This window comes from Cibotium barometz, chromosome 60 (genome assembly GCF_041138505.1).
Source record: "Cibotium barometz isolate CiBa-2024 chromosome 60, ASM4113850v1, whole genome shotgun sequence".
Taxonomy (NCBI): domain Eukaryota; kingdom Viridiplantae; phylum Streptophyta; class Polypodiopsida; order Cyatheales; family Cibotiaceae; genus Cibotium; species Cibotium barometz.
Genome location: NC_141105.1, coordinates 5,027,699 through 5,041,292, shown reverse-complemented (window position 1 = coordinate 5,041,292; position 13,594 = coordinate 5,027,699). Strand labels below are relative to the sequence as shown.

The 13,594-nt window shown below is 44.4% G+C and overlaps 1 protein-coding gene across 13 annotated transcripts in view; it reads left to right on the top strand.

The window, feature by feature from the left end:
• The first annotated feature begins 298 nt into the window (after positions 1–298).
• EMB2746 (RNA-metabolising metallo-beta-lactamase family protein) overlaps positions 299–13,594 on the top strand; it is a 175,332-nt gene continuing 162,036 nt past the window's right edge. For 12 of the 13 annotated variants that reach the window (XM_086794020.1, XM_086794018.1, XM_086794021.1 and 9 more), the window contains exons 1-3: positions 299–533; positions 702–975; positions 2,060–2,186. In XM_086794020.1, coding sequence (XP_086650146.1) covers positions 886–975; positions 2,060–2,186 — 217 coding nt within the window. In that variant the 5' untranslated portion in view covers positions 299–533; positions 702–885. The remainder of the gene's footprint in view (positions 534–701; positions 976–2,059; positions 2,187–13,594) is intronic. The other variant, XM_086794030.1, reaches the window with a different exon arrangement.

The window sequence follows — 13,594 nt, the reverse complement described above, 5'->3', positions numbered from 1 at the left end:
AAGGTTTTGAATTTAATTTAGCCGCTCAAGGTCACATGCAAGAGAGAGCATCTTTCATAGAGAGTCGCAATCAGGGAGAAGCAAATGTAACAGCATTTTTCGTAGAGTCACAAATCAAGAAGAAACAAATGTAGTTTAATTTGCTACTATGAGATTGTGACTCTCTATGAAAACTGCTCTCTCTTGCATGAGATCTCTACAAAATTGCAAATGAGTGTCTTTTGTCTCAAAATCGTGTTCAAGCAAGCTCTGTATGGCAAACGAAGGGAATGGAGAGGGACATAGAGATTCTTTGGCAAACGAAGGGAATGGAGAGGGACATAGAGATTCTTTGGCATGTGTGACAAAGAGATATATATTTTCCTCCATAGGATTTTTTCTCATGAATTTTTAAAAATATGAATGGTTGTATAGTAGCAGGAGGTTAAACCCTCGGTTCCCTTTTTGTGAAGCTTAGCAAACATATTACGTTGTGCGGCGTAGAGCTTAGTTGATTGTGGGAGCCAAGCTTCGCCAGCAGCAAGAGAACAAGCGTAGAGTCACACCTCCCCTCCTCTCTCTCTCTCTCTTTCTCTCTCTTTTACGCGTGCGCGCGCACACACAGCAGAAATATTATGTGGTTATTTAACTCCACAGAAATTTCATATCTAATTTTCAACTCTTTCGAAGTTAATTTCGTTTCATTCTGATGACTCGTGCAGGAGCTAGGGTTTTTGGAACCCATTGAAGGGAGCGTAGCGATGAGGCAACTTTTTAAACAGTAAGAAGTCTCGAAGAGCAGGTTCGGAAGGCCAAGGTGCCAGTTTGGCTACCAGCAGAGGGCGGCAAAGAAGAACGGTTCCGAAGCTTTTCTACGTGGTGACTGAGTGAGAGTTAAAAGGTTTTATGGCGACCCTTCCGTTGCCTCCCGCTTGCAGCCCTTGCACTCTTCCTCTTGCGTTGTGGTGGCGCCCTCACTCTGGCAATGTGCTACTCGTAAGTTACTTCTCAACTTTTACACATAAACCCCATAAACTGGGCTGGTTGCATTCCACAGACAAACGCACATGCATGAATTCATGTTATGCTACCTTGATAAAGAGTTGCTTTAAGGGACACCTCACAAAGTCGCTCGATATCTTGTCTTTGACCCGCACTTCAGACAGAGACCTCCTTTACCTGTCAAACGCCCTCAGATTTGGAGTAGCTATACACTTTGTCCACAGCCCACTTCTTTTAATCTACTTATTATGGCCAATGTGAGGGATGCCTATTGGGAAGCCTAAGGATTGTTAGGGTCTAGGGTCTAGAAATTTTTGCATATGGATGGAAGATCATTGCACATGTATTCTGACCAACTTTTCAATGAGGCAGTTTGCCAAGGCTTTCCTTAACTTTTCATTGCCCCAGTCAGTCAGAGACCTGATGGACCTGAGTAAGTACAAGATGGTGGGTTAATCCGGCTTCTTTGGAGTCCTGAGCAACTTTGTTGAAGGTGGCAATATGAGCACTAGAGGGAGGCTGGTTTTTGATTGGATCATATTTTTACCTTGAGAACTGTCATTGAGAAAGCCCTTTGAGCAATGGGAAGTCTTTTGTTGCTTTTTAGATTTTCAAAAGGCCGTCAACATTGTCAAACTTTTTAGTACGCTCCAGGATCTTGGTTTTTATTTGAGTTGATCTGGTTGGCCATGGCCTTGTATGAACCATAGTTACAAAAACATCACTCTCTTGTCCATGCCTGGTCTTGCATTTCAGATGATGAGACCCTAGGAGAAAGGCTGCAATAGTGCAGATGGCAAGCTGTGGTACCAGCTCTTTTAAATAGTTTTGCAACCTCTATCCTCCCTTAGATGAACATAGATTCTTGTGTAGGGGTGTACAAATGTGCCATGAGGTTTCTGCTTTACAAAATGAAGGGCGACTCCTAATTAATAGCAATAATATCAGAAGCATTCTGACTTGCGCGTAGAACGAACCTATGCGCAGGTTGTATACATTCATAATTGTCCTTTTGAACTGGGTATTTCAGTAGTAGTAAGCTGTGACAGTACTGTAATTCTTTTGCAACTTATTTCAGGAGCAAACTTCTTCAATCACTTTGGAGTTGCTGAAAAGACAATCAAGCTTCAGGTTATTTCATAAAAGACAAAGAGTATCAAAGAGGATTCCAACAAGCCATCGATCGAACCCAATGAGTGTAACAGGTTGCTTCTGCTCAGTGATTATTGAATTCTATCCATTGCTCATTGCTCATTTGATTTTTTTTCACTTTGTTCTCGACAGAAAGGAATAGTGTATGCTTAGATTTGGTTTGTCTGGACTTTGGTGAGAGCGGAATTTATTGAACTGCAGTTAAAGAAAAACAGTAGTTCACACTGCACAGCTTGACATGCTTTCTTTTAGTTGACCACAACTTGCTTTTCTTATGTATACAACTAGGTGAAGGTTGATCCTAAGTATTGCTGTATTTACCACCCAGGATAATCCTGATGTAAAGTATGGGTATTTCAAGTGTGAGGTTAGCCTGGCCAACATATGGAAAACAGGGCTTGACCAGAGGTCACTCAATATCAGGATAATCCTGATGTAAAGAATGAGGAAAGTATTTCAAGTGTGAAATACATTCCCCATACTTAACGTCAGGATAATCCTGATGTAAAGTATGGGGAAAGTATTTCAAGCGTGAAGTCAACCTGGCCAACAGTTGGGAAACTGGGCTTGACCAGAGGTCATTCAATGTGTTATGCCGATTGATTACTGTATGAAGAAACAAAATGCTGGACTGAACTTTGAAGATCTGGCCCATCGTTTCCAAAAAATTGCATTTCATACTTGCACGAAACATAAGTTTTTTTTTTCAAGTTTTTATTGGCACTTCTTTTGAAGTTTCTTGGAGTTTTCTTCAACCCTTTTTCTTTCAGTTTGGCTACTTTGAGAGCACATGTGGAGTATGAATCATGGTTCATTATGTCACGTGCACGTGCTGTACTAGGGTGCCATGTGGTCATGCTACATCAACTAGTACACTGGAGACCCCTCTTTGATGGGCATTGAGCATGGTGTCAAGGGACATGTCGCCCAATTTCATTTCCAAATCATGCATACTCATGGAAATGACAATAAGGTAGCGAATGCATTATCTCGGAGACCCACGAGCCATGCGGTTTCTATGGGTTATCATATGGATTTTACTCAGATGAAAGATCTTTATGCTACCGATGAGGATTTCAAGGATATTTGGAACAAATTGCAGAATGGAGATTTAGTAACCTCCTATGTCATCAAGGAGGGTTTTCTTATGATGCAATGTGTGACAAAGGATTTGAGGCCAAAAGTGATGGAAGAATGCCATGCTCCACCTTACATGGGGCATCTTGACTACAACTCAAGCTTTGGAGAGCTACTTCTATTGGCCTAGCATGAGAAAGGACATTGACCAATATGTTCGAGAATTTTTGGTTTGTTAGAAGGTCAGGTTTGATCATCAAAAGCCAGCAAGACTATTGCAACCATTGTTGATTCCTAATGTTCCATGGGAGAGTATTGCTATGGATTTTATCTTTGGATTATCAAAGTTAGAATGATGGTATATCGACTATTATTGATAGATTCAATAAGTAAGCCCATTTCATTCCAGTGAAGAAGACCATTGGCACATAGCGTATGGCGAGTGTTTATTCAATAGATTTTCAAGCACCATGGATTGCCTAAGTCCATTGTGGGAGATAGAGATTCTTGAACTACTAGTTTCTTTTGGAGAGCACTTTTCGACAATATGGGGACAAAGCTGAACCGATGGACAAAGTGAGATTGCAAACCTCACTATCTTGGATATGCCCATAGTTGTCAGGTACGATATCGTACGATTCGTACATAAAAAATTATTTTTTTGGGAGAAAATTTATAAAATTTATCTAAATTATTTTTTTCCTAAAGAAACCGTATGAGTCTGTACAGTATTGTCATGTACGGTATTCCGTACGATATGGCGTTGTATGCTGTACGGAAACAACTATTGATATGTTAAAGTGTCATGCCCTCGAAGCAAAGGATCAATGGGAGAAGTATTTGCCTTTGGTTGAGTATGCTTATAACACTGTTCATTCTTCTATAAGCAAAGCTCCTTTTGAGATTATCTATGGAAAACCATTGTTGTTGCTTGTGCTTAGAAGCAAGGAAGAGGCGTTGTATGCTGTACGGAAACAACTATTGATATGTTAAAGTGTCATGCCCTCGGGCCTCGAAGCAAAGGATCAATGGGAGAAGTATTTGCCTTTGGTTGAGTATGCTTATAACACTGTTCATTCTTCTATAAGCAAAGCTCCTTTTGAGATTATCTATGGAAAACCATTGTTGTTGCTTGTGCTTAGAAGCAAGGAAGAGGCGTTGTATGCTGTACGGAAACAACTATTGATATGTTAAAGTGTCATGCCCTCGAAGCAAAGGATCAATGGGAGAAGTATTTGCCTTTGGTTGAGTATGCTTATAACACTGTTCATTCTTCTATAAGCAAAGCTCCTTTTGAGATTATCTATGGAAAACCATTGTTGTTGCTTGTGCTTAGAAGCAAGGAAGAGATCTTCTATGCGGAAGAAGGGAATTGGGTCTCGTTGAGATTCAAGAAAGCAAGACATGTGGAAGCTCTAGGAGTTTTCTTTCAGCCCTAAATACCATTTGGGAACATGCTAATGCAAAACGCATGTAGAAGAGAGAGAAGAGAGAGAGAGAGAGCTGAGTATTCAATATATTCATATGGTACAAAAAGGTACATCTGTCTTTGCTTCCATAGGCTGCCTCCTTGATAAGGTATAAACCCTAGTCTATATTCCTATTCTATGACCCAGCCCCAAACAAGGACTGAATGCTGAAAACGATGAGCTTTATTACCTTTTATAGGCTGGAAGTGACTTAGTGACTTGGCCGACTGTTGGTCGGCCAGCTCTTGAACAAACACCAAAGGTCTTGCTGTAGCCAACTAGTCATACATCCATGTCCACCACTAGTCATGTCACGTGCACACCCATCAGGTGTATAAGTGGCATGGCATCATCAGGGCCCAGGCATATAATCAGGATATTCATTCAGGCATAGCATCATATGGGGGTGTTTTATCACCACATCAGCACTTTAGTCATCATGAGCATTGTAAGGAATTCAGGTCACAAGTCAAATCCCATGCCACAGTAGCAACTCATGCTCCAAAAATCTTGTTCTGATCTGTCTTTATCTTGTTGCTCTCTTCAAGATTAGCCAGTGCATGTCTTGCACATGACATCTCCCTCTGCTAAACTTACTAACGAGATTCCAATATGTGTTCTTGGATAAGTGTCATCATCCCATTCTATTCTCGGAGTCCCCTTGTCATCATTCCCTCTCTGGCAACCTTTTCATTGGATACCCGGCCGGTCTCCAAATCCACTAACTCTGATGATGAAGATCTATGCATCTGTTCCATCCAATCCCCATTCCGTTCTTGCCCTGTCCTTGAACACTGTCTCTGGTCTTCTTTCTTGAAAAATGAGTCTGGCACTCTTACTCCAGAAACCAATGTCGAAGTCGATGTCGAGGCACGAGATCCCGTTGCCAAGTACACCATGGGGATGGTCCACAAGCTCTCTTACCGGGCTAGTACCAAATCGGTTGTACCCCAAGCTTGTAAACCATAGTTGCTAGGCGTTTCATGAAACACGTTCCATAAAAGTTTCAGAAACGTTTCTTTCAAATCCCAATCGTTTCATACAAAACGAGGGGGTTACAGGCCTCGAAATTTATATATAAGTTTATAATATGTAAAAAATATGTTGCCTTCCTTGCAAAACAATATTAAACATGCATCATTTACACATTAAAACATATACCATCATAAGGCCAGATGAATCTGAACTTACGAATAATTTTAAAAGAAAGAAGAGAATCACCAAAAACAAATAAAATTTAAAAAAAGTAAAATAAAATAAAACTTTTTTAAATAAAAAAAAAACCTTTATAGAGACACTTGAGATAATAATAATAATAATATAACTTGCAAAAATAGACAAATAAAACTAAAGAATCTAGGTAAAAAATGCTTAAATCGTACAGTTCCCAGGTGGACACGAATGAAACGCGTTTCATTTGTATAAAACATTTCGTTTCATTTAAACTGAATGAAACGCGTTTCATTGTAACTATGTTGTAAATGAAGTACTCCAATGATTCATGTAGATGATGAAGTATAGCTGTAGACTTGTTGCCCAAACCGAAGTAGCCCCAAAAGGCCGTACAGGGGTGTATGGACCAGGACAATTCCACAGCAGCATGGCAGCCGGCGCAAAGCAATAGTATGGTATAGTTCAGTCGAATAGCAGCAGTCGTACGACGCAGAACAACAAGGGTAGCCGTCATCGAACAGTAGGCAGTCGGCATAGATCAATGACAACAGTTCCGTACAGTCCAATCGGCGCTAGCAACAGCGCAGTGCAGTCCATATGAACTATACGGCGCAGATCAGCATGGGCTGCGAACAGTAGGTAGTCGGCATAGATCAACGACAACAGTTCTGTACAGTCCAATTGGCGCAGGCAACAGCACAGTGCAGTCCATATGAACTGTACGGATCCGTACCAGGTGTACCATAGTTGTTACGAGGCGCGCCTCTAACAGTTCGAGGCGCGTCTCTAACAGTTCGAGGCGTGAGGCGTACGACTGCTTGATCGAGGCGTCCACCCAAATTTTTTGTTTTTTTGTTGGTGTGAGTCTTTAGACGAGGGCTTTAAGGGCCCAAGGCAGCCCCTCTCACACACACTCTCTCTCTCCCTCCCTCCCTTAAGCCTTTCTCAAGACCCAAAGTTAAAAGTTCAAACTTCAAACACACTAGGATGATGATGTTTTTTATATCCACTTTTGGAGCTCTCTCTATACTCTACCGGTTTGTGTGGGAGAAGGAAGAATTAGGGTTAGGTCATGTGGGAGACATACACAGAGAAGAACAAGGGAGAGAGAGAGAGTTGTGGGGATAAGTCAACTCATGAGGCATGAGTGTGTGACTCCCCTATCACACATGTATATTGCACTAGTACACATAGTGCACTTAGTACATTAAAAGTACTAAGTGTACTATGTACTATAACTTATGGGCTTGTACACACTATAAGGGTGGGCATTATGCCTTTACCCCAACAACCTCCCACTTAAAGGCAAAGTGCCCTTAAATGAAGGAAAAGAAAAATCAGCATGTACATGATAATATACAAGGCCATATCAAGGCTGAAACTGGCCTCATCCAATGCCCATCAAGTGTCTGCAATGAGCAAACCGCTCCGGAGGCAAACTCTTTGTCAACAGATCAGCCGGGTTGTCATCCGTATGAATCTTAACAAGCTGAATTTGCTTGTTCTCTATCACCTCTCTGATGAAGTGATACTTCACATCCACATGCTTCGTCTTTGCATGAAAGACAGGGTTCTTTGCCAACTGGATGGCACTCTGACTGTCACAATGCAACAATGGAACATCCCCTGTATAACCCAAATCAACCACTAACCGAGATAGCCATAATGCCTCCTTGCAAGCCTCTGTGGCTGCAATATACTCGGCCTCTGTAGTAGATAAGGCTGTGCACTTCTGCATCCTGGATATCCATGACACAGCACCTCCTGTGAATGTAAATACATAACCGGTAGTAGCCTTCCGGTTATCTGGATGACCGGCATAATCCGAATCCGTGTAACCATGCACTAATGCATCCTGTTTGCCAAAGCAAATGCACAAATCCTGTGTGCCCTTCAGGTATCTCATGACACCTTTCACTGCTTCCCAATGCTTCTTGCCAGGGTTGGCCATGTATCTAGAAACCACTCCCACTGCAAATGCAATGTCCGGCCTAGTAGCAACCATGGCATACATGAGACTGCCACAAGCTGAAGCATACGGAACCTTGGCCATATCAGCCCTGTCTCTATCTGACTGTGGGCTGTCCATAGCACTGAGTTTCACATATGGAGGCAAAGGAGTACTAGTCTTCTTCCCCCCGTCCATATTGAACCTCTGCAAGACTTTGCCAATGTATTCCTTCTGAGACAAATACAACACATGCTGATTTCTGTCCCGAAGTATCCGCATACCCAAGATGTGATTTGCATCACCCAAATCCTTCATATCAAAGGTTTGATGCAGTCTCTGCTTCAAGGTATCCATCTCCTTACGAGATTTCCCGGCAATCAACATATCATCAACATACAAGATGAGGATCAATATAGACTGCCATCCAAAGCTTTCTTGGTGTACAAGCAGTGATCTATGTCACTTCTCCTGAATTTCTGAGATTTCATTGACTGTATCAAATTTATGATACCATTCTCTTGGTGCCTGTTTGAGCCCATAAAGACTCTTTTTCAGCTTGCATACAAGCTTCTCCTTTCCACTTACTGCATAACCCTCTGGCTGCTGCATATATATCTCCTCATGGAGATCACCGTGAAGAAAAGCAGTCTTCACATCCATCTGAATCAAGTCCAGATCATCATGCGCAACCAAAGCTAACACAGCTCTAAGTGTGGTCATTTTGACCACTGGAGAGAAGATCTACTCAAAGTCCACACCATATTCCTGCTTGAAGCCCTTAGCCACTAACCTGGCTTTGTATCTTGGCTTTGCATCTGGTGCAACTTTAAGCCTGTATACCCATTTGCATGGCAAAACCTTCTTGCCTGCAGGCAAATGCACCAACTTCCAAGTTCCATTTTTGTGCAGAGAATCCATCTCTGACTTCATGGCACGCTCCCAAAGAGCCTTGTCTGCCCTCTGTAAAGCCTCCTTATAACATGAGGGCTCCCCACAGTCAGTGAGCATCAAGTAGTCAACCCCTGGAACAAACCTGTCAGGGGCTCTGGAGGGTCTAGTGGACCTCCGTACCCAATGACCATCATTTGCAGGTTGCTGTCCAGCCTGCATATCACCCATTGGTGGCTCCTGTTCCATGCCATAAGGCTGAAAAATCATGCCCGGTATCTCCTCCAACTGTGGTATATCCATAGGGATATCTTCTGCCATCTCTGGCTGTCCATTTGGACCATTTTCAGCACCATTTAAGGGCTGGTTTTCTTGCTGTAATGGCTGATTTACAGCCCTTTGTTGTTGTCCATGATGTCCATCATCATCAAAGATGACTCTGCCAGGCTCCTGTTGCCTTGCAGGCTCCTTATACATGCATGTTTCATAAAAAATGACATCATTGCTGCGTATGATCTTTCTATTCATGGGATCCCAAAGTCTATACCCCATTTCACCTCTGTCACCATATCCTAGGAATATGCATTTGTGAGACTTAGGATCAAGTTTGGTGCGCATTTCCCTGCGTATGTGCACGTACGCAACGCAACCAAACACTCTCAAGTGCTTGTATGACGGAGGCTTCCCTGTCCATACCTCTTCTGGCACTTTCCCACCAAGCCTCGTGTTAGGTGACCTGTTTATAAGGTGAACGGCTGTCATAACAGCTTCAGCCCAAAAACCATGAGGTAATGCAGCATGTGACAACATAGAACGGACCTTCTCCTGAATGGTCCTGTTCATCCTCTCTGCTGTCCCGTTTTGTGGAGGATCATAAGGAGTAGAGAGCTCCCTCTTGATGCCTTTAGCATCACAAAAGTCCTGAAACTGTTTGGACATATACTCTCCACCATTGTCGGAACGCAAAGCCTTCAGTGTTTTGCCAGTTTGATTCTCAACAAGAGCAACAAACTTCTCAAACACTGAGAATGTATCACTCTTCAAACGAAGAGGATAAACCCACACCTTGCGTGTGGCATCATCTATAAAAGACACAAAATATTTTGCCCCTCCCAAAGAAAGCTGAGGCATCTCACATACATCTGTATGCACAAGCTCTAACTGAGCATCTTTCTGTCCAAGAGCTTTCTTGTGGGGGCACTGTAGTTGCCTACCATATATACAATGCTCACAAAACTGAAAACTTGAAAACTTTAGAGAAGGCAAGTAACCCAAACGAGACAATTGCTCCATTCCTTTGACACTCATGTGTCCCAACCGGCTATGCCACATAGAGATTTCCGGCAGCTCAGTTGCATTTACATTAGCATGGTGACAAACACCTGCATGCATAAAGTAAAGAGTGTCCACCTTAGAGCCTCTGGCAACAACCAGTGAGCCCTTACTAATTTTCCACTTTCCACTATCAAATGTGGTAACATAATTAGCATCATCAAGCTGTCCAGTAGAAAGCAGATTCTTCTTGATCTCAGGCACATGCCTGACATCATGGAGCATAAGCTGTGAGCCATCTGAAAACACAAGCCTCACATCACCTCTGCCAAGAATCTTGCATGCATGGTTATCACCCAAATAAACCACTCCTTCATTGCCAGCAGTATACCTGACAAACAAGTCTCTGCAACCTGTGACATGAAAGGAGGCACCTGAATCAATGATCCATGAGTGCATACCATGACCACCTGTAAGAAGTGAATGGGCATCAAGTGAAGACGTAAATAGGACCTCATCCTCACTGCCACCTGCATGTGACACATTGATTTCTTCAATCTTGACTCCACTTTTGCCCTTTGGCTTTACATCTTTGGCTTCATCTTTCTCTTTGTCTTTGCCTTTTCCCTTTTCCTTTTGATCATTTTTCCATTTGTAGCATTGCTTTTTAATGTGTCCCTTCTTGCCACAATAATGGCATTCCAAATCCTTTTTGGAGCGAGACTTGCTCCTTCCCCGTTCTTGGCTTTTACCCCTTTGTTGGGATCTCCCACGTGCATTCATTGCATTGGACTTTCCAACAGAGTTGTTTTTCCTGTTCATCTCTTCTTGAAGAAGAGCACCCTCAACATCTGCATATGACAGCATAGCATGCGAATTGCTAGTGGCTGTCCTGAATGTGTCCCAACTCTCTGGCAAAGTGCATAACAGAAAAGTGGCTTTGAACTCATCGTCCATTGCCAACTTTTGATTAATGACCTGGCTGACAATACCATTAAACTCATTTAGATGGGCTGTCATAGACGCCCCTTCCTTCATCTGAAGACCTATGAGTTTCTTCAACCAATACACTTTGCTTGAGGCACTTTGTTGGGCATACAAGTCCTGCAATCTCTGCCACATTCCCCAAGCTGTCTTCTCTTCACGAATGCTGAAAAGTAATGAGTCTGACACAGACAACATGATAGTAGATCTTGCCAGCTCATCCATATCTTCCATAGTGACATGGGACGGGGGGAACGGACCCTAGGGACGGGGAATGCCTGGGACGGGGGCGGGACGTCCGCGGGACGGAGGGACGGGGACGGCAGCCAGACAGCGGAACGGGGACGCCGGGAACGCGTCCCGGGAACGTCCCGGGAACGGCGTTCCCTGTCCGTACGGGGACGGTCAAACTGACCGTTGGCGCAGTTTTTGACCGTTGGGCGGGGCTTCAACGGCTGTCTCTCCTAGCCGTTTGGTGATGCGCAACTCCTCCTCAAGGCTGAAGCTCTCCCACATGGCTCCCCATGTTCTATATAAGAGACCTCCATGCTCTCCTCAAGCCATCTCCTCTCCAAGCTCTCCCTCTCCAAGACCCAAGGCTCAAGGCTCAAGCTCTCCCTCTCCAAGCTCTCCTTCTCCAACATCCAAGCTCTCTCTCTCCAAGCTCACCCTCTTCAAGCTCTCCTTCTCCAACATCCAAGCTCTCCCTCTCCAAGCTCACCCTCTCCATTGTCCAAGCTCTCCTTCTCCAACATCTCCATCCCAATTCTCCATCTTGACTCTTTCTCAAGCTCTACCATCCATCTCAAGCTCTACTCTAGTCTCTATCACTATGGCATCCTCTTCTCAAACCCCTTCCTCTCCTCAACCCGGGTCCGCCGCCGCCTCCACCACTTCAACACCCGCTCCATCACGAAGAAGGAGGCCCGCCGTACATCGATGGAGTTGGTGGGATGAGGTAGAGTGCTCACAATACGGTCAAGGGGGTGGTTCAAGACCATGGGTATGTAAGCTTTGCGGCTACAAGCGAACCGGCGGTGCCCACAAAGTGCGTGCTCACTTCTTGCATGAGCCCGGCAACGAAGTGCAATTTTGCAAGGAGGTTTCGGCCGAGAAGAAGAAGGAGCTCCTTGAAAAGCTTGTGGTTTATGAGGCGGCCGAGTTGGCAAAACGCAATCCTCAAGTGGCCGTCGACCCCACATCCTTTGTGAGGACATCAACGCCGCATGTACCTCGTTCATCAAGAGAGGCATCCGCTTCCCGGGGACGCCAAAGTACTCTTGATGAGAATTGGAACCCTCAATTGAAAGAGGAGGTGGACATGGCGGTGGCACGATTCTTCTTTCATGACCACAGCATTTCGGGCGGCACGGTAAGTCCTTGGCACTATGCTCATGTACTATTCAAAATTCAAATATCATGCTCTAAACTTTAAACTTTAAAGACTAAAACTTAAAAGACTAAATGATGGTAAAAATCTGAATTTTGTTTGTGTTTTGCATATGGTGTTTTGGATAGATCTCCATACTTTCGGGCCATGTGCAAATTGATAGCGGAGTATGGACCCTCTTATGTTCCCCCCTCTTCGGAGACCATCCGCACCTCTCTCCTTGACAAGGAGAAGGCAAGCGTGGAGGTGGCGGCCAACCACATGAAAGAGCAATGGGCTGAAAATGGTGTTACCCTCGTCGTTGATGGGTGGAGTGACACTAGAAAGCGCTCCATCCATGGAGTTGTTGCCTACTCACGAGGGGAGACATACTTTGTCGACTCCCATGATGCTTCCGGGACGGGGAAGAGTGCCGAGATACTTGCTGCGGAGTGGGCAACAACACTAGAGACGGTGGGGGCGGAGAATGTCATTGCCATATGTGCGGATGGAGAACCGGCAAATAGGGCGGCGGGGACAATTCTCCAAGCAACTTATCCTCGCATCACCGTGTGCTTTTGCATGGCCCATTGCCTCAACAACCTTATCAAAGACATAGGGGCCTTGGATTGGGTTGCACCTGTCATTGAGGGTGCCAACAAAATAGTGACCTTTGTCCTCAACCATCACAGGGTGCAGCACGAGTTTTCCAAGAAGTCAAGCCTCTCTCTTCTTAAGTATTCCGAGACGAGGTTTGCATTCAACTTTCTCATGCTAGGCCGCTTGTGTACATGTAGCGGGGCATTGAGGGGACTCTTCCTCAGTGATGAGTTTGCACGCACTTCAGAGGCTTCCACGACGGTCGGCAAATTTTGCAGGGAAAGGGCAGATGATGCGGCATGGTGGGAGGAGGCCAAGGCGCTTGTGGAGATGGTGCAACCGATTATTGATCTCCTTAGGGTGGTGGATTCCACTCAACCATGCATTGGCAAAGTGTACGAGGCAATGGATCGCATGACAGAGAAGCTAAAAGCAATGTTCAAAGTCAAGCCTCACTATAAACAGGTCAAATCCCTATGTTTGAAAAGGTGGCAAGCCTACCACTCTCCCCTCCATGCTGCTGCCTACATTGTTGATCCTGAGTTTCAAGGCAAAGGGCAACACAAGGACAAAGAGGTGAGCAAAGGCCTTCGACAAACCTTGGATCGCCTTTACACTAGTGAGGAGGATCGCCGCACAATCAAGGACCAATTGCAGATTTATAGAGAGAAGCGGGGG